Here is a 20,288-nt window from a genome sequence, read left to right on the forward strand (position 1 = left end):
CCATGTTAGAATAAAAACTTTTGTATTAGACTTTTAAATCAGAATTTAAAATTTGGAATCTTCTGCATCTTTTTATAGCTGACATGGTCTCTCTTTTTTTTTAATAATAATCTTAAAGCCAGTATTTTTTTTAATATTTGACTGCAAGGATTTCTGGAACAAATTTTAGAGCTCAGTCAACATACATGATAGAAGTTTATTGAAAGATTTTCAGGACTTCATTCTGATGTTACTCCACAAATCTTACCTTCAGGACTACAGGTTTTCCATAGATAGAACATGCTGAAAATATTTTGTTAACATTTCTGTTGTTACTATGAAAAGTATATTGAACTTTTTGGAGAAAAGATAGTAATGAAATATACACATAAGTTTCTATTCTATAAATCCCATGGGAATTCTTTAGGAAAATTAAAACAGATTAATATTTTTACCTAGAAGGAAACTTAGTGAGAAAGGAATTGAAACAACTTTCAATAGGTTTTTTCAGAAATATAAACTTAGAAATTATAAAATCTTTGCAAATTTAGTCATATGCCATTGGATTAAAATTTTTGTTGAATTTTCTGGTAATATTTGTCTAGATTTCTATATACACTTTTATCTTTTTTTGCTACATCCAGTAACTATAGCATATGTTACTTAGGAGGAAAAAAAAAGTGATGAGTGCCAATGGTGCTATTCTTAATATTCTAGCTGAAATTAAAGAAAATAAAACAATTCAAACAAACAATAGCAATACTATAGCAGCCGAAAGAGCTTTTAATTTATATAATCAATCAAAGCTCCAGAGATTTATGAACTCAGAGAGTTCTAAAAATCCTCCAAGTTCCCAAGTTTTATTCTTTTTAGTAAATCACATTAAGAATTATACAATGACAGTGACTAGTGGCTCACAATTGCAATCTGAGCTACTAAGTAGACTGAGATTTAAGGATTTCAATTCAAAGCCAGTTAAGGGAAAATACATCCATGAAATTCAGACCTTCAGTTAACCACCAAAATGGGGAGGGGTAACTTAAGTTCTAGAATACCAGGTTTGATTGACCAAGCTGCAAAGCTAAGAAAGAGTATGAGGCCCTGAGCTACAACTGAAATACAAACAACCAAAATAAAAATAAATAAATCAATAAAAATTAATAAATAGGATAGGTTAGGATGTGATACGATACAATACAAACTGTTGTTTTTTTTTACAGTCCTGGGGCTTGAGCTGAGGGCCTAGACACTGTCCCTGAACTTCTTTTGATCAAGGTTAGCACTCTACCAATCTACCACAGGGCTACTTCCAGCTTTTTTTCTGTTTACATAGTATTGAGGAATTGAACCCAGGGTTTCATGCATGCTAGGCAAGCACTACACCACTAAGCCACATTCCTAGCCCTTATAATATGAACTTTAGAAGCATGCTACAAATCTCAAATGAGAAAGTGACTGTCTTATCTATGTATGATTACTTCTATTAGAAGAGGCCATTTTGACTTTTCATAGGATAGTGGGATTGCTGCTTTTCTCAACTGTAGCTTATATTCACCTTAGATGAAGCCAGTAGATTATCACAATGACAACTTTGAGCTTATATGTATACTTCATGTATATTTTCATGTTTGTAAGCAAGTGATGCACCCCAATCTTAAAACACATTTGTCCTAAATATTAGAAAACACAAGTATTTGCAACTTCAGAATCATTACTAGATTTTCTGAAATAATTATCTTTTATTTTGTTGGAGATTTAATTTTCTGAATTTAACTTCATTAGTGATAAAAAAAAACACAACTCACAAATTGGTTTAGTTCTCTATATCTATAATTGGTCTTTGGTGAAATTCTTGTCTCTCAGTAGTTTCTTTTCAATATCAATTTCTTTCAAGCCCAACACCAAAGTATCACAGCATGATGATACTGGTAATTGTCATTACTTTGATTACTTTTCCTTATACTTTCTTAATCCTCTTTGGTTCAGGAACACTTTATTGGGTTTTTATCAGATGTACAAAATTTGTGAAATAATAGTAGCTTCCTTAGTTTCTGTATTGTTTTTTTATGATATATACCTAATAGGGCAATAAAATATGTTATATATCAAGTATTGAGATAGTATAATGGATCTGATACTTCTCTACATCTTTATAATTGCTAACTTATTTAGCCTTTCTCATCAATCCTATAAGGCAAGCATTAGTATTATCATCAATTTGCACAAGAGGAAACTGAAACATTCAGAAACTAAATACTATGATCAAAACACTAAATATGAATTAAAAATAGTAAATGATAAGGAAAATTCCTCTTTTGGGTGCTTAAGCACTTGAGTGTGCCTTCTGTCATCTCTGTTGTGTTGTCTGTCTAATGTAGGATGAAACAATATAAAAGAATCATGTGCAACTTCAGCACCTAGAGTTTTCTTGTGCAAATTAAGGTAAAAGAAAATTATACATTAGTCTTCTGTTTCTTGTGGTGTTAGTATTTATATCCATAAATGGAGTACAAGAAATCCAAATACAATTTTGGAATTCCTCCTATTTCCCCATTGATCTTATTTATTTAATATGATAGTTTTGTGTGGCAGAGTAAATTATTTCTCCTTCACATTCTTCCTTTGTCCTTTGCATATTTAATCAATATGATCTTCACACTGGCCAAATTTTTACTTACAAGCACAAAGGTAGTTCATCTCCTGTAGTGTTAAAATTACTAAGCAAGATTTACTTGCAATTATTTAGTTTTGGCTGAATATATTTATAAAAAACTTTCCTGATAGCTTCTGTAGGAATTGATAACTTTGCTGTAAAGCAACCTAAACTCAGAGTCTAAAAGCCACTATCACATGTGATAACTAAATAGGTGGGTTTACTGGGAATCAATGACCTCCACTTGTTTTGTACATTCCCAAGATCTTGTTTATTCACCAGCAAGTTTACTCTACCCTCAACTTATCCACAGGAATTTGTCTGAGACACTTCTATTCTGGAATGACTTCACTCATCTGTTACAGAATTATCATGTCAGGAGAGCAAAAGAGTTTTATGAAAGATTTTTTCATCTTCTTGGCAAACATAACTCACAAGAGAAGAATAAAACTCAATAGGAATGCAAATATTCTCATGAAGAGAAAAATCTGTTTGTAATATGACCAAAAATTTGGACACACATGGAAAAGGATATTCTATGATATGACTTAATCTACGTTATCTCTTACCTTTTCTCAGTTCTCTTACTGTATTTTCTTGACAATAGTTATCAGGATCAGTTTACACACTTACATATAGTTTTAAAATACAATATTTATATATTAAAATAATACAATAGATAATAACTAATTTAAAGTGTTTACATAGTCTATGAAATTTAGGTATTATCTAAATTTATATATACATATTTTTTTCTCTGAGAGTGGAGATGTTGTTCTACATGTGGGTTAAAATATCTCTACATAAAATTACTTTTATCCTTTGAAAGGATTGATTTGATTCTGAAAATCAGTAAGTTCATAAAACACATTAAGCAAATTAAAATAATTTAAAGAATAATAAACTAGAAGTTAAAAACCAAATTTCCATTTATGCAAAAAAACTTCCATAATTTCTGAAAATTTCAGGTTATAGCACAGCATGAGGAACTATAAAAATATAGAAAAAACTGAACAGATAATTTGAGGAATAAAACAATGATTAAATGTACAAACTGATATAGATTCTATGTTCATATTTATCATTAAATTTCCAAGACAGGGATTTTACATCCATTTTTGTTCTTAGAAGTACAAGATTCCTATAAAAGTCATTCACTTTATAACATTATTTTATCTTAATGACACCCCTAATTAATCTGTCACCTCACCAACTCTAACATAGCTCGCGGCTTCAACCTGTGAATTTGTTCATGGATTGGTGGAGACATACTTAAGTTCATTACAAATATGAACATCACTGATGGATAGGAAAATAAACATTTTCAAGCATTAGAGTTAAACTTTGGGAAAAAATGTTTTGAACCAGTAAAACTTTTAGTTCATTCATTCAGAACATACAATTTCTTTCCTATGGAACAAAAGACCATGGTATATTGCAATTTGTTGTGAATTCTAAAAGATAACTAAAGTTTTTTTTTTTTTTTTTTTTCTGTATTGGCTTGCCAATAGATGATAAATGATAAAACTACAGCGGAATGCTGTATAACTTATAAGAGATTGCTATTTTCTTTTTCCATATTGCAGGCCCAACAACTGACTGACCTGGAACAAAAGTTAGCTGTGGCTAAAAATGAATTGGAGAAAGCAGCCCTCGACAGGGTAAGTGTATATCAGTGGACAATCATAAACTTGTGTTTTATCAAAAACAAATGCTGATGGATGCTCACTGCTTCTTTTGACTTATTAATGAAACTCTACATGTACTACGTGTAAGATAGTTAGGGAATCCATAAATATTTGATATTCTCCTAGACACCAATGTTCAATTTCCGTTTGCCATTGCAGTAAATTGAAGTCTCTGTCTCTATGATTTCATGGATTTATTTCCACCTTCCTGGTACATTTTTACCACAACACCACAAAAAAACTTATTTTAAAGCACCGAGGTAGAAGCTTAACTTTTAAGTATGAAAGAATAACTTATGAAATGAATGGGAGCAGTCAATGACAGCCCTCTGCTATTGCTTGCTTTTAAATGATTACATGTTGTATGTGTGTACATTTAAATATAAACCCCATATAAAATCAACCTTTCCCTAAATCAGTAGCTTTTCTCTATGTCAACAATGAGAAGATTGAGACTGAAATTAGGTAAGCAACTTCATTTGCAATAGCCTCAAAAACAAAAGAAAAGAAAAACAAACACACAAACAAATAACACAACCTACTAATTAACTTAACTAAGGATGTGAAGGACCTCTATGAAAACTTTAAAAATCTAAAAAAAGTAAGTATAGCAGATTTAAGAATTGGAAAGGCTAACATCATGAAAAGATCAATACTGCCTAAAGCTATTTGCAAATACCCATCAAATGCAATGCCCACCAAAATTCCAAAAACATTTTTCTATGACATAGGGAAAGCAATCCATAAAGTCATATGTAATAATAAAGGACACATAAATTGCAAAAGCAATCATTAGCAGGAAGAACAGTGTTAGAGGAATATCAATACCAAACTTCAGACAGTTATCAAAAAGCCATTGTAATAAAAACAGCCTAGTGCTGGCGCAAGAACAAACCTCATGACCAATGAAACAGAATAGCAGACCCCAAAATGAACCCATAGACCTATAGCCACATCATATTTAATAAGGGAACCAAAACTTAGGATGAAAGATAGACAGCCTCTTCAACAAATAGTGCTGAAAAAATTGGCTATCCTCATGTAGAAAACTGAAGCTAGATCCTTATATATTACCCTACACCAGAATCAATTCTAAATGGATCAAATACCTCAATGTAAGTCCAGATAACATGAAAAGAATACAGAAAAGGGTAGAGCAAACACTAGGATTCCTAGGGTCAAAACTTCCTGTGACTTTCACATCTAGTCTTTCGGTGACATCTTACTGAAGTAAAAATGACTTGTGTGTCCTACAAATTTAAGAACAAGTTGTAAAGATTTGAACTTGTGATTTTTCAGTTCATGTATACTTACCCCAAATTGTAGTATTTGGGGTCATGTGTGTTGCATGTTTGATTTGCCAGGGAAATTATTAGATTAACAAATAAGTAGTTTATGTGTATGTAGTGGTTGCTTTGTACTGAGAGAAAACTTAAAGCTTTGAGGTTTAATTAAATAGTAAACTGATTTTATTTGGGAGAAACAGGAAAGAAGGTGCACTTAATCTCTAGCAGGTTTTTTTTTCCAGCTTTTACCCCTAAATTATAATTTCAGAATGTTTAGACATACTGCAAATTGTGTTCCCCCCCCCCGATATTATGGTTTATTCTTTAATGCCTTTTACATTGGACATATACCTATGCTTTTTAGGTTTTTGTTGCTATCTTGCCAAAAGAAGTGCTACTGTGTTTCAAGCTTGATTTCCCTCCTCTCTTCCTTCCCTCCCCCCCAAAAAAAAAAGTCTCAGCAAAAGTTGAAATCATGTTTCTAAGTCAAACTCTATATTTTGGTGTATGACTTGGGATTTTTTACTTTGCACTGACCATGGCTGGACACCTGAGAAGTCTGGGTGGTGGGTAGTGGGATAGCTTAGCTAGGTCGTGGAAAGCCCATGCAGGCTCTTGGAAATAACCAGATGAATTCTTTACTCTATTAGCTGATGTTAACTCATTTGATAAGGGTTCTAACTATACCATCTTAAAGGTAAAAACTTCCCACAAAAAGTGCATTCTGAGACTTTTGAAGGTCCATGCATTTAATCTTGTGTGAAGCACTGGCTCATATTATTCACTTATTCCTTTGTCTCCCATCTCACATATTGAGACTTAATAGTAAATGTATGTCAAATTTTTTCCACAAGGAATTATACACACATTTGATTAAAAAAATAAAAACCTTGTTAGCTTGATACTTAATAGGAATTAAAGCCTAGCAATCTTGTTAGAGAAAGAATTATCTTCATCTGCCTTGTGATAGAGTCTATGGAGAGCTTGGAGCAGGAACCATATATAAATCCAGAAAGAATGTGCTATGGCACAGCAAAAAAGGAAGTTTTTGCAACCTCACATACCTCTAGGCTTGAAATTCTTTGCAGCAGGGCCTGTTTGCTATAATTGAGAGTCTGTTGGTTGAAATTTTCAGAGCTTCTCTAAGGAAAGGGTTTGGGCTTCAACTAGTGTTAAGTCTGGTGCCAAATTTTAGTGGAAATTCAAATTCACACAATCAGGATTTTATTTCGTGGTTCTCCTGATAGAGCAATCCTTCACTTTGCTCTATTGTCTTAAAATTTCTGTTTCAAACTGCTACATTACTTGATTAAAACAATGTTAAAAATGAAAAAAAAAACCCTTCCTGTGTGAATAGCAGGAATAACAGGCAATCAAATAAATGTTGGATGAATGGGATTACACCAAATTGAAGGGCCTGGCAAACGCCATAGAGAGAATGATAAATAGGAAGCCCACCAAATGGAGAAGAGTTTTTATTAGGTATGCATCAGACAAGGGCCTCATATTTTAAATATACTAAGAGCTCAAAATAATAAACCCTCCATAAATAAGCCCTCAAAGACAAAAACAGGATTAATAAATGGGCTAAAATTTTAAAGATAGACTTCTCATAAGAAATAAAATTGGCTTTAGTGTGATTATGTTCGTGGTCTTTCAGATAGATACCCAAAAGTGGGGCTCTTGGGTCATAGGGGAGTTCTATGTTTAGCCTTCTGAGGAATCTCCATACCACTGCCAGAGTGGGTGAACCAGTTTACATTCCCACCAACAATGAAGTAGGGTTCCCTTTTGGCCACATCCCCTCTAAAAGTTGTCATTGTTAGTTTTCTTGATATAGGACATTCTTACTGGGGTGAGATGGAAACTCAATGTTGTTTTGATTTGCATTTCTTTTATGGCCAGTGATGTAGAGCATTTTGTCATAAGTCTCTTGGCCATTCTTATTTACTCATCAGAGAAGTCTCTTTTTAAGTCTTTAGCCCACTTGATGAGGGGGCTATTGGTTCTTTGCGGTTTTATTTTGGAGGAAGGTAATTTTTTGAGTTCTGCATATATTTTAGATATGATGCCTTTGTCCACTGAATGGCCAGTAAAGATCTTCTCCCAGTCTGTGGGCTTTCTGTTTATCTTGCAAGCTATGTCCTTTGCCCTGCAGAAGCTCTGCAGTTTGATGCAGTCCCATTTGTCTAACCTTTCTTTGATTTGTAGCCTTTCTGAGTCTTTGTTAAGGAAGTTCTGTCCTGTGCCAGGGAGCACAAGTGTTTCTCCTACTCCTTCGATTAGTGTTTTCATGGTGTCTGTTTTGATTTCTAGGTCTTTGATCCATTTGGAATTAATTTTGGTGCAGGGTGATATATAAGGATCCAGTTTTAGTTTGTTGCATGTGTTGAACCAGCTTTGCCAGCACCATTTGTTAAAGAGGCTATCTTTCTTCCAGACTATTGTTTTAGCTCCTTTATCAAAGATTAAGTAGGCATAGTTCTGTGGGTTCATTTCTGGGTCTTCAATTCTGTTCCATTGGTCTTCAGGACTGTTCCGGTGACAATACCAAGCTGTTTTTATTACTAGAGCTTTATAATACAGCTTGAAGTTGGGTATTGTAATTCCTCCTGCACCTAAAGCCACAAGCACAACAATGTTCATCGCAGCACAATTTGTCATAGCTAGAATCTGGAACCAACCCAGATGCCCCTCAGTAGACGAATGGATCAGGAAAATGTGGTACATATACACAATGGAATATATGACTCTATCAGAAAGAATGACATTGCTCCATTTGTAAGGAAATGGAAGGACTTGGAAAAAGTTATACTATGTGAAGTGAGCCAGACCCAAAGAAACGTGGACTCTATGGTCTCCTTTATAGGGAATAATTAGCACATGTTTAAACAAGTCACAGCAGAGGATCACAGGAGCCCAATTGCTATACCCTTACGAGCACTTAAGATAATGCTAAGTGAAATGAACTCCATGTTGTTGAAACGATTGTTCTATCACAGTTTTAACTACTTTCAATGTGCCACACGTAACTGTAGCCTCTATTATTGATGATCATCTTGTATTACCTTCCTGTGGTTGTACCTACACTTTCTCTGTATCTTATCTGAGTATATTGGAAACTGGGTATACTGGTATTAGAACTAGGAAATTGGAAGGGAATACCAAAATCGAGAGACACAGGGTAAAAAATGACAAACAACTACAAAAGCAATACTTGCAAAACTGTTTTGTGTAAATGAACTGAACTACTCATGGGGGAGGAAGGGAAAGGGGGAGGGGAGAAGGAGGAATGAGGGACGAGGTAACAAACAGTACAAGAAATGTATCCAATGCCCAATGTATGAAACTGTAACCTCTCTTTAATTCAGTTTGATAATAAAAATACATATATAAATAAAAAGAAGTAAATTTGGCCAATGGAAACATAAGTAAATGTCCATAAAACAAATGAAAATCAAAATGACTTTGAGATTCTGCCTCACTCCATTTAGAATGGCTGTTATCAAGACAAGTAGCATTAACAGACGCTGGTGGGCATGTGGCCAAAATGAATGCTGTTCCTACTGTTCATGGGAATGTAAACATTTTAACCACTCTAGAAAGCAGTATGGAGGTTCCTCAAGAGCCTAAACTTAGAATTTAGCTATATCCCTTCAATTCTACTCGTGGAAACTTATTCAGTAGACCACAAACAAGGGCATACAAATGCCACCAGTAAAATGATGACCATTGTATTGTTTACCATACCAAGAGATGGAGTCAGCACAAACTTCCCTCCATTGATGAATAGATCAAGAAAATGTGTTATTTATATATCTACATAACTCTACATAGATCTAAATCTACCTATCTATACCTATATCAATAGTTAAAGATTTGAAAAAAATTACCTTTGTAGTAAGCCAGACTGAAAGAAACACAAGTTGCATGGTTTCCCTCTTTTCTTGTAACTAGAATTTTGCTAGGCACCAGTAACTCATGCCTTTTGTAGTTACTCAGGAGGCTGAGATTTGAGAATTACGGTTGGAAGGCAGCCTTGGCAGAAAAGTCCCAGAGAGATTCTTATCTCCACTTGAACACTAAAAATATGGAATTAAAGTGTGGCTCAAAGAGATAGAGTACTAGACCTTGAGCATAAAAAGCTCAAAGATAGTGCCCAGGGGCTGAGTTCAAGCTCTATGACTGACAAAAAATAACAATAATAATTAGATACAGTAGAGTCATTCCTTTATGATTGCCAGACTTCAATTTATTCAAATCATTAATAGTGAATAATGTTAAGAATTCTGACTACTGGTTTTATAAAGTAGGTCAAGCATGTTTCATTTTATCTAGATTAATTTTGTAATGTATAAAGAAATTTATGTGAATACATGTGAAATCCTGACTATATCTGGAAGTATAACACTATATATTACTTTTAAATTACAATTACAACTGTTAAGAAGTGATCATAATGAGAAAATGGCAGTGTTATATTTTATAAAATGTATTTCTTTTGCATTACTGCCACTACTCTTGAAACCATTATTTTTTTTATAATTTTTAGAATTTTATTATAAAGGTGATATACCGAGGGATTACAGTTTCATGAGACAAGTAAAGAGTTCATTTTTCTTTTGAACAGTGTCACCACCTCTCTCATTCTCTTCCATTTTTCCCCTCCTACCTTCCCTCCTTGTCAAGTGTATAGTTCATTTCCAACTTAGTGTCTCATGGGTTTCACTGAAGAATTGGTTCATCCTTTGTCCCACCGTTTCTGTGCTTCCCCTTCAAATCAGATAATCTTATGCACAAGACAAGGTATACAGAAATCAATAACAGCAACAGAAGGGAATAAACCAAAGCAAAAAGGAAAGAAGAAGAATAAAAAATTTCAGAAAGAGTACAATAAAAAAGGTTTGCTTTCATTTCTTGTAGTTCATTTCGATAAGTATTATTGTATATTATCATATGCACATAGCTATTGAGCCCTTGTGATCCTTTCCTAAGAGTATCTGTTTTCCTTTTACTTCATAAGTTTTTAAATTATGTTAAGTTCTTATGATATAATGACAGCCTAACATCCTCATTTGTGACCATTATACTTAAAGTTCTCTTGATTTGACTTCATATACTTCTTTTATTTAGTCAATGACTAAATGGCTTTGCAATGGTCATGAAATAGCATTTCTTTGTTGACAATCTTTTGCGTGGCACAGGGACATAGAAAAAGCACATCAATGAATGTTATGTGTCAGTCTTTCCTGTAACAAAATATCCAACCAATATTTGCACCCGGAAGCATTAATTCATAGAGTCACAGAAAATTAATATGTATTTTACAAGTCCATAAGGCTCAAATGAATGGTATAGTCATACTACACATTATTGGTGAGTTGTAATTTGCTTACATGATAGCGTAGCCTGGTTTCAGATTGGAAGTCTGAGGGTTGTAGGGCTTTAAATGATGATCTCAGAAGTACCGTTCTGAGTTTAAATCAAACCTCTACTACTACTACATGACTCTGTCTTTAAATTTCTCATGTTTTTTATGCCTTACTTACTCTATAATACAATCTATCCTCTAAGGATGATGAGAGGATTAAATGCATCCAAATACTAAAATACTAAGAATGATACCAGACACATGGAAAACATTCATTATTACTATTTATGAGTGATACCACAGTGACCGCCTTTGTAAGTGGATATTTTATCTTTACTTAAAGAATTTCAGCACTTTGTTTGGCGCTGTGAACTATAAAAACATTTCATGCATTTAGAGATTGATCTAGACAAATCACTTGTAAGACATACAAGAGGAATGTAAACTGCAACCATAAAGCCAGATATAAATTCAAGTTCTCCTTAAAATGGATAAAAACAATTAGAGTTTAATGTAATTGTTCTTCACCAATGAGACCATCTTTATATGAGCCTTATTTGAACTCTGCAGGTGTCTAATTGCCAAAAAACACTTTATCTTAGTATTACATCAATTAACCTTAAATGTATCATGTGAAAATTCCCATATTTCAACATAGTCTTCAGGACAAATTTAATGAAGATGTCTAACTGTACTACTCTACAATAAACAATAAATATCTCAAGCTCTAATAAATCAACGTTGCCATTTCAAACACTAAGTTATTTATTCAGTAATATCTTATAAATTGCAACTAGACTCAGCAAGTAGAACATAAACAAATGGGTTTACGGCATGGACATCTCTCAAGTTATCACAAAAATATATTTGTGTAGCATCTGACTCTCAAAATTTCATTGAGGAAACTTTGCATTATTGCAGAAGATACAAATTGGGTAAAAAAACAGACTCTTTTAAGTTTTGACAATAATAGAAGGAGCACTCATAGCCTTGCTGCAGTGTCTGGCATGTGGTAGGGTACATGCACTGTGATTTGAAGACAGAAACAACTATGAGACCATAAAGGAATCTGAATACTATCCATACTGTGCATGAGAGGCCTGGGACCACTAGAACGCAGATCCAAATACTTTGAATGCGATTCCACGGATCATAGAACTAGTTTTGTAGCAAAAATAAAATTATGGAAGACTATGTTTCAATTCCATATAGCCTTTCCATAGTCAACATCTGATGGTTATCCCGATCTTTCTGAGAAAAGGTTTCCTGTACAGGAATGAAGATGAAAGTGAACATGTAATTGTTTTCATAGAACAGTATCAATATTGCATTTTTAAATGGTACTTTCTTAGTCCCCACTCTCACTGTTCATATATGTTGATGTATAATTAGTCTTTAATAGTATACAGTAGACTTACAAATATTTTTAGTATCTAAGTTCATTTTCTTATATTTTTCTAGTAAATAGAAAGTGAAGTATTCATATTTTCTTAGGTGACATAATGTAGTTCTGCATATTCAGAAAGCTTAATGTTATTTACTTAACATTAAAATCTCTACAACATTTTATTCCATTAAAATTAAACTATAGAGAGTTAGAGACATGACTCAAGCTATAAAGTAACTTCGTAGCAAGTTCTAGGTCCTGGGTTCAATCCTAAGCACTGAACAATAAGGTATAATAAACAAGATAGTATGACTATATGCTGTATAACAGGTGAGACTTTGAAGAAAGATAATTATTAGAAAAATGATTAATATTTCTTTCTACAAAGAGATTTCACTTTTTTATTATGTTACGTGACTATACCAAAGAATTGTCATTTACTGCAACAGTTTATGAATTCATCTTGACCAATGTTACCTTTCTCAACATTCTCACTCATCTCTCCCTTATTCTCACATCCTTCATTTTTAAAAATTTTTGTAGGGTAGACATTGGATTCCTGACTGCATTTAACCCCTTCTTTTCCTCTTCATTTGTCTACCCTGCTCCCTATAACCCCATCCCATCTCCTTCAATTTTCTGTATTCTGGTGTTTATTTTGCTGCAATTTGACTTTTATAAAATAATTACACTATTTGAATTCTCTCTTGAACCTACCATATTTAAACTAGTAAATTTGTATGTATTTATGTACTATGCACTATATTTACTGGTAAGTTTATAAGATGAATCTATTTTCCATATTTAGGGGGAAACATAAAATCTTTTTCTCTCCAGGACTAACTTCTCTAAATTTAATTCAGGTCTTTGCATTTTTTTTTACAAATAGTACAATATTATTCTTTCTAATGGATAAGTAAAACCCCATTATGTGTGTGTGTATATATATATGTATATATCTATATATATATACATATATATGCGCCATATTTTCTTGATCCATTCATCCACTGAATTATGGGATGATTCCATTTCTTGATGGTGAACAGTGCTGTAATGAATATAGTTGTGCTGGTGGCTTTACTGAATCCTAGTTTGTAATTTGTCTGATAATGGAATGGAATGGAATATTGTGGTAAGGATATTTGGATAAAGTTCTGCTGGCTGAAGAAATGCTACCCATGCGTATAATAAGCTAAGAAAGCACAGAGTGTTTGAAGAGATATATGTCCATATAACTTGTTGTGCCAAGTTGCAAGACCACCCCCAAGAAGACCACCGAGATTCAGACACTCCGAAATGCAAAAGCAAGGCAAGGCTTTATTTAACGAGCTGCCAACTCGGGCCTCGTCCTACCCACCGACACAGCGGAGGTTAGGAGGAAGCCCTGAGCTGTGATTACACAGGGCTTATAAAGGCAAAGAACAAGGTTACAACAATCAGCTGTGCAAGCGAGATTAGAACACAGGTACAAATCTGATTGGCTCAGGGTTCGATTCTAAAATGGGGTTCACGTGGTGGGGCCTGACTTCAAAGTCTGGCACCTCATTTCCCCCTTTTTCTTTTTGGTACCTTGGGAGCCAATCATGGCTCCATTCTGTCCATTTCAATGGCTTGCATGTCTAGGGGATGATATAGAGATAAGGCATGGGCCAGTAGGGCCCAATGTAGTAACCAAAGGGCCTGTCACCATTTCTTACAAGAATAGTCTCTGTACCTCTGTTTTGCATGCCTCTAGTTTATCCTGCCTCATCTTCCCAAAAACTCTGGTCCCTTGATTTTAAAGGGGGGCTGATGGGTGAAGATCATCCATCTTCTGTAATTTCTTCAGGCTGACTCAGGGGCGTTGACCTTACCTAGCCAGGAACCTATAACCTTAGTCTACTTTTCCAAGGGACTGCAGGATTGCTGCAAACTGAAAATTAACTTTCAGCTATACAGACTTACCATTAGCTCTATAGTGTTTAGTATCCAAATGTAAGCAACAAAATAATACATAAACTTCTCAACTGTGCTCTAAGGGTCGGGTGGCTATACCCGTATTCCTGAGCAAGCTCAAAACTACCTAAAATAAGGGGGTCACCTCACTTTGGAGTGAGCTGCCAAAATGACATCAACACTAGCCAGGGTAGTAAGGAAAGAAGGCAAAAAGAAAATTATAACAATATTCAGTCTAACTTTCTTTTCTTGAGGCGAAGGCGAAGCGGCTGAGTTGGGTGCTTGGAGACCTCCCATGTTCCATCACGGTAGTTGTCATCCAGGGCAAAGGGGTCAGCTGGCCTGGCGTGGGAGCAATGGACCCAAGTGGTGACGCCATCTACTTTAAGGGCCGTGGGAGTAGTCAGTAGCACCACGTAGGGTCCCTTCCATCGTGGTTCTAAGGATTTGGAGTTATGCCTCCGGACGAACACCCAATCTCCTGGCCTGAATAAATGGGGGATAGGGACAGAAGCAGAATCATATAATGCCTTGAGTTGGGGCCACATTTTCTTGTGCACGAGCTGCAAATAATCAAGTTTACACAAAAATTCAATATCATCCAAATCAGTGAGCAATTCAGTCTGAAGGCTAGGGATAATGGGCGGAGGGTGCCCGTACATTATTTCAAAAGGAGTAAAGCCAAGTTGATAGGGAGAATTTCTTACCCTAAGTAGAGCAAAAGGAAGGAGTGACACCCAGTCTGCGCCAGTCTCTAAGGCCAATTTAGTTAAGGTCTCTTTTAGAGTCCGATTCATTCTCTCTACCTGTCCTGAACTCTGGGGTCTACAAGCACAATGCAATTTCCAATCTGTCCCCAGTGCAGCGGCTATTCCCTGACTTACTTTTGAAACGAAAGCCGGTCCGTTGTCCGACCCAATGGTGGATGGGAAGCCATACCTGGGTAGGATTTCTTCCAGGATCTTCTTAGCCACTATATTCGCAGTTTCATGCTTTGTTGGATAGGCTTCCACCCATCCTGAAAAGGTGTCTACAAAAACTAGCAAATATTTGTATCCAAATTTTCCAGGTTTGATTTTTGTGAAATCTACTTCCCAATACACGCCTGGCCTATCCCCACGGAAGCGAGCTCCTTTAGTAACTTGTTGATTGGGGGCATTGGTAAGCTGACAGGCCTTGCAATTTTTAACAATATTTTCAATAAGTTGATCTCCTTGTCTAATTTTTACTTTGGAATGTCGGAGCAAGTCCTGCATTCTTCGGGTTCCCATGTGAGAAGCTCGGTGGATTCTTTTAAGGATCCCCTTACCTAGCCTTTGTGGCAAGATAAGTTTCCCTTCACCAGTTTTCCACCAGTCATCGTTTCCTTCTCTGTCCAGGGTTTTGTGGGTCATGGGAATTTTTTTTATCCACTCCAAGTCTTCCTGGGAATACTGGGGTACAGGAGGCAAAGCTCGTGGTCCTGGGTCTACTACAGTCAATACTTCTGCTCTGGGATGGAGGGCTGCTTCCTTAGCTGCCTGGTCAGCCAGATTATTCCCTCTAGTCACCAAATCAACTCCCTTTTGATGACTCGGGCAATGCATAATGGCAATCTTTGCTGGTTCCCATAGGGCCCGGATGAGGCTTAAAATCTCCTGTCTGTTTTTAATGGCCTTTCCTTCAGCTGTCAGTAGCCCCCTTTCTTGGTAAATGGCTCCATGGATGTGTACAGTGGCAAAAGCGTACCGGCTGTCCGTATAGATATTTAGTCTCATTCCTTTTCCCATCTGTAAAGCTTTTGTTAGTGCCACTAGTTCTGCTCTTTGTGCAGAAGTCCCCTGAGGGAGTGCCTCTGCCCACAATATCTCAGTGTCCGTAGTAACCGCCTCACCCGCATACCTTTTTCCATCTCGAATGAAGCTGCTGCCATCGGTGAACCAGGTGTGCTCGGCATGTGATAGCGGCAAATCCAGCAAGTCTGGCCGGAGGCTATGTGTTTGGGCCAGGATCTGGTCACAATCATGCAGGGGCGCTTCCAGATCCGGATCCGGCAGCAGAGTTGCTGGGTTTAATGCTGTTGGTACACAGAAGCTGATACGTGCCGGGTTAAGTAACAACGTTTGGTAATGGACCATGCGGGCATTGCTCATCCATCGGTCAGGTGGTTGTTTTAGCACCCCCTCTAGAGCATGTGGAGTGGCTACAGTCAGATTCTGTCCCAGAGTCAACTTATCTGCATCTTTTACCAAGAGGGCTACTGCAGCTATTATTCTTAAGCACGGAGGCCACCCAGCGGCGACAGGATCCAATTTCTTTGACAAATAGGCGACCGGTCGTCTCCAGGGCCCAATTGGCTGGGTGAGCACCCCTTTTGCTATTCCTTTCTTTTCGGCCACAAACAATGTGAATGGTTTATTCACGTCAGGTAGGCCTAAGGCTGGGGCTTCTAGAAGGCTTTTCTTGATTGCCTCAAAGGCTTTTTGCATCTGCTCAGTCCAATGAAATTCTGGGAGGTTTTTGGTGGCTTCATATAAAGGCTTGGCCATCTCAGCGAACCCAGGTATCCACAGCCGGCAAAAACCCGCCGTTCCCAGGAATTCTCTGACTTGTCTCGCTGACTTAGGCACAGGAATTTTTAGCACAGTCTCTTTACGTGCATCTGACAGCCAACGCTTGCCCTCTTTTAATATGAAGCCCAGATAGGTGACTTCAGGTTTACAAATTTGTGCCTTTTTAGTGGAGGCCCTATAGCCCAAATTGCCAAGAGTCTTTAAGAGCCTAGCTGTTCCCTTTAAACAACTATCCTTGTCTGGAGCAGCTATTAACAAATCATCTACATATTGCAATAGACTTATTTCAGTATTTTGGGAGCGGTACTCACTTAGGTCTTCATGTAACGCCTCATCAAAGATTGTAGGCGAATTCTTAAATCCTTGAGGCAGCCTGGTCCAGGTCAATTGACCGCTTATCCCGATTTCAGGATCGTGCCAAGTAAATGCAAAGTAGCTTTGGCTCTGTGAGGCTAAGGGCAGGCTAAAGAAAGCATCCTTTAGATCCAACACAGTATACCACACATGGCTCGGTGACAGGGAGCTCAGCAGGGTATATGGGTTTGGGACTGTTGGATGAATGTCCATTACTCTCTTGTTAACTTCTCTCAAGTCTTGCACTGGTCTATAATCATTGGAATTAGACTTTTTTATAGGCAATAATGGAGTATTCCAGGCTGACTGGGTGGGCTTCAGAACTCCTAAATCTAATAATTTTCTGATGTGAGGAGTGATCCCTTTCTTTGCTTCTAGTGACATAGGGTACTGGCAAACTCTTACTGGGTCAGCTCCGGCTTTAAGTTCCACAAAAATTGGAGGACGATGTTTTGCCAGTCCCATTCCCCCAGTTTCTGCCCATGCTTGGGGAAACGCCCGTAGCCACTCATTTTCTGGAGACTCAGGCTTGAGATGCTGGTATAGCCTATACTCTTCTTCTAACTTGCTAGTTATTAGTATACTAACAGGCTTTTCTCTTGAGTTCGTCACAGAAATCCCACTGTCTGTGAACTGTATCTGAGCTTTCATTTTCGTTAAGAGATCACGTCCAAGCAATGGATAGGGGCAGTCAGGGATGACTAAAAACGAGTGGGTTACCTGGCCCGCTCCCAAGTCCACTGTTCTTTGAGTAGTCCATTTATAGGGTTTAGTGCCCGTTGCACCTTGGACCCATGTTGTTTTAGTGGACATCGGCCCTCTCGGGGCTAGTAATACTGAATTTTCTGCTCCCGTATCTACCATGAACATGACTGGATTCCCCTCCACTTTTAATGTTATCCTGGGCTCAGGGAGGGGATCTGAACCCCGACTCCCTCAGTCACTGTCCTCAGCCATCTCTAAGGTTGACAACACTCTTGATCCTACTTTATGTTTTTCCTCCTTTTTCTGGGCTAGCTCTGGGCAGTCTCTGATCCAATGCCCCTCCTTCTTGCAATAAGCACATTGATTCTTCCCCATCCTTGGTTGGGGTTTGGGCTTTTGCTCCTTACTTGGAGAGGAGGACTGTCTAAAGTTTCCTGCCTGCATAGAGGTCAGGATTTCCCTGAGTTCCTTCTGTTGTTGTTCCAAAATCCTAGCCAGACTCCTTTCCTGTCTTCGTTCTCCTGTTTCTCTCTTATTATAAACCTTTTCCGCCACTGCTACTAGATCCCTAATAGATTTTTCCCCAAGCCTGTCTAGAGCCTGCAATTTCCGCTTTATATCCGGTGCGGCTTGATTTACGTAGGCAAACATAATCATCTGAGCAGATTCCTGGGTCTCAAGATCATATGGGGTGTATTGACTAAAGGCTTCCATAAGACGCTCAAGGTATGCTGCCGGACTTTCACTTTCTCCCTGTCTGATATCATAAACTTTGGCCATATTTGTAGGTCGGCGAGCCGCCGCCTTGAGACCTGCCAGCAGAGCCTGGCGATAGGCAAGGAGTCGCTCCCTACCTTCAGCCGTATTGTAGTCCCATGCTGGTCGGGTCTGGGGAAAATAGGTATCAATCAAGGCAGGATCCGTGATGGGTGCTCCGTTGGGGCCAGGGATAAGTCTCCGGGCCGCTTCTTGAATACGACCTCTCTCCTCATTGGTGAAAAGTACCTGTAAAAGCTGGCTACAATCATCCCAAGTGGGCTGGTGAGTGAAAAGTATAGTTTCAAACAAGCGAATTAAGTCCCGAGGTTTCTCAGAAAAGGGGGCATTTTGGGCACGCCAATTGTAAAGATCACTAGTAGCAAATGGCCAGTATTGGAATTGTTGTCGACCGTCCGCATCCACAGGACTTATAGGGCGTAGGGGAAGGGTAGTAGATTTGTGAAGAGATGTAATTCTTTGGCGCCGGCGAGTTGATTGAGCGGGGCCCTCCGGGGCGGAGGGCACAGCTGAAACATCTTCCTCAGAGTCCTCCTCTGTGCTTCCTCCCTGGAGGACAGGTGGATATAATTTCTTTTCTCCCCTCTTAGGTTCTCTCTTGGCACCCCATGTTTTTTGAGTGAATATTGGGGTAGGGGAAGGAGTGGAGGAGGGAGTTGGTAAGAAAGGCCGAACCCAAGCTGGAGTGTCCCTGTCAACTAGTTCTTTCCAGGTGTCTATATAAGGAATCTGGTCTATATAGCCTGAACGAGGGGCTTCGATTAGGCTTTGTAAGGTACTGATCTTAATGATGTCAAAGCTTCCCTCAGGTGGCCAATTAACTCTCTCAAGGGTGGGCCATTCTGACTTGCACAGGGTAATCCACTTTTCCTTCTTAAGGGCCACACCTCGGTTCTGAGCTATCTCCTTGATCTCCTTCCAGTGAACTAGAGTCAAATCTAGGGGGCTAGATGGAGGACCCCAAGATAGAACGTTACCCATAGCTCTGATCAGATGTTTAGTCCAAAAGGCTACAAAAGAAAAGAAACCAAAACAATTAATACAGAAGGAAAAAAACATAGGCAAGATCAAGAACAAGAAAAACTGGAGATTTCCCAAGTTGGCCCACACATCCCCCTGCAAGGATGCAGAAAGAGTGAATTCAAGTTGAAAGCGGGGCTCCAGAGATCCCCCTTTAAGGGTGAAGAGTCTGGGACATCCCCCGGTCTCACCAGGATTGTCAAGTAAGTACATCTGCTTCGACAACCCCTTCAAGAAATAAGCAAAAGCAAGACAAACAAACAGGCACATTACAGGACAAGACAAATGAACAGCGCTGTTTTCTTACCTTCGGAGTCTGGGATCTCGGGGTCTCTGGGGCTATCCCGGACGAAACCCCAAATGTTGTGCCAAGTTGCAAGACCACCCCCAAGAAGACCACCGAGATTCAGACACTCCGAAATGCAAAAGCAAGGCAAGGCTTTATTTAACGAGCTGCCAACTCGGGCCTCGTCCTACCCACCGACACAGCGGAGGTTAGGAGGAAGCCCTGAGCTGTGATTACACAGGGCTTATAAAGGCAAAGAACAAGGTTACAACAATCAGCTGTGCAAGCGAGA

The 20,288-nt window shown here is 37.9% G+C and overlaps 1 protein-coding gene across 1 annotated transcript in view; it reads left to right on the plus strand.

The window, feature by feature from the left end:
* Positions 1-20,288, plus strand: part of Luzp2 (leucine zipper protein 2) — a 344,929-nt gene that overhangs the window by 281,630 nt on the left and 43,011 nt on the right. The window contains exon 8 of the mRNA XM_048360954.1: positions 4,219-4,293. Coding sequence (XP_048216911.1) covers positions 4,219-4,293 — 75 coding nt within the window. The remainder of the gene's footprint in view (positions 1-4,218; positions 4,294-20,288) is intronic.

The sequence above is a fragment of the Perognathus longimembris genome, chromosome 13 (genome assembly GCF_023159225.1).
Source record: "Perognathus longimembris pacificus isolate PPM17 chromosome 13, ASM2315922v1, whole genome shotgun sequence".
NCBI lineage: Eukaryota > Metazoa > Chordata > Mammalia > Rodentia > Heteromyidae > Perognathus > Perognathus longimembris.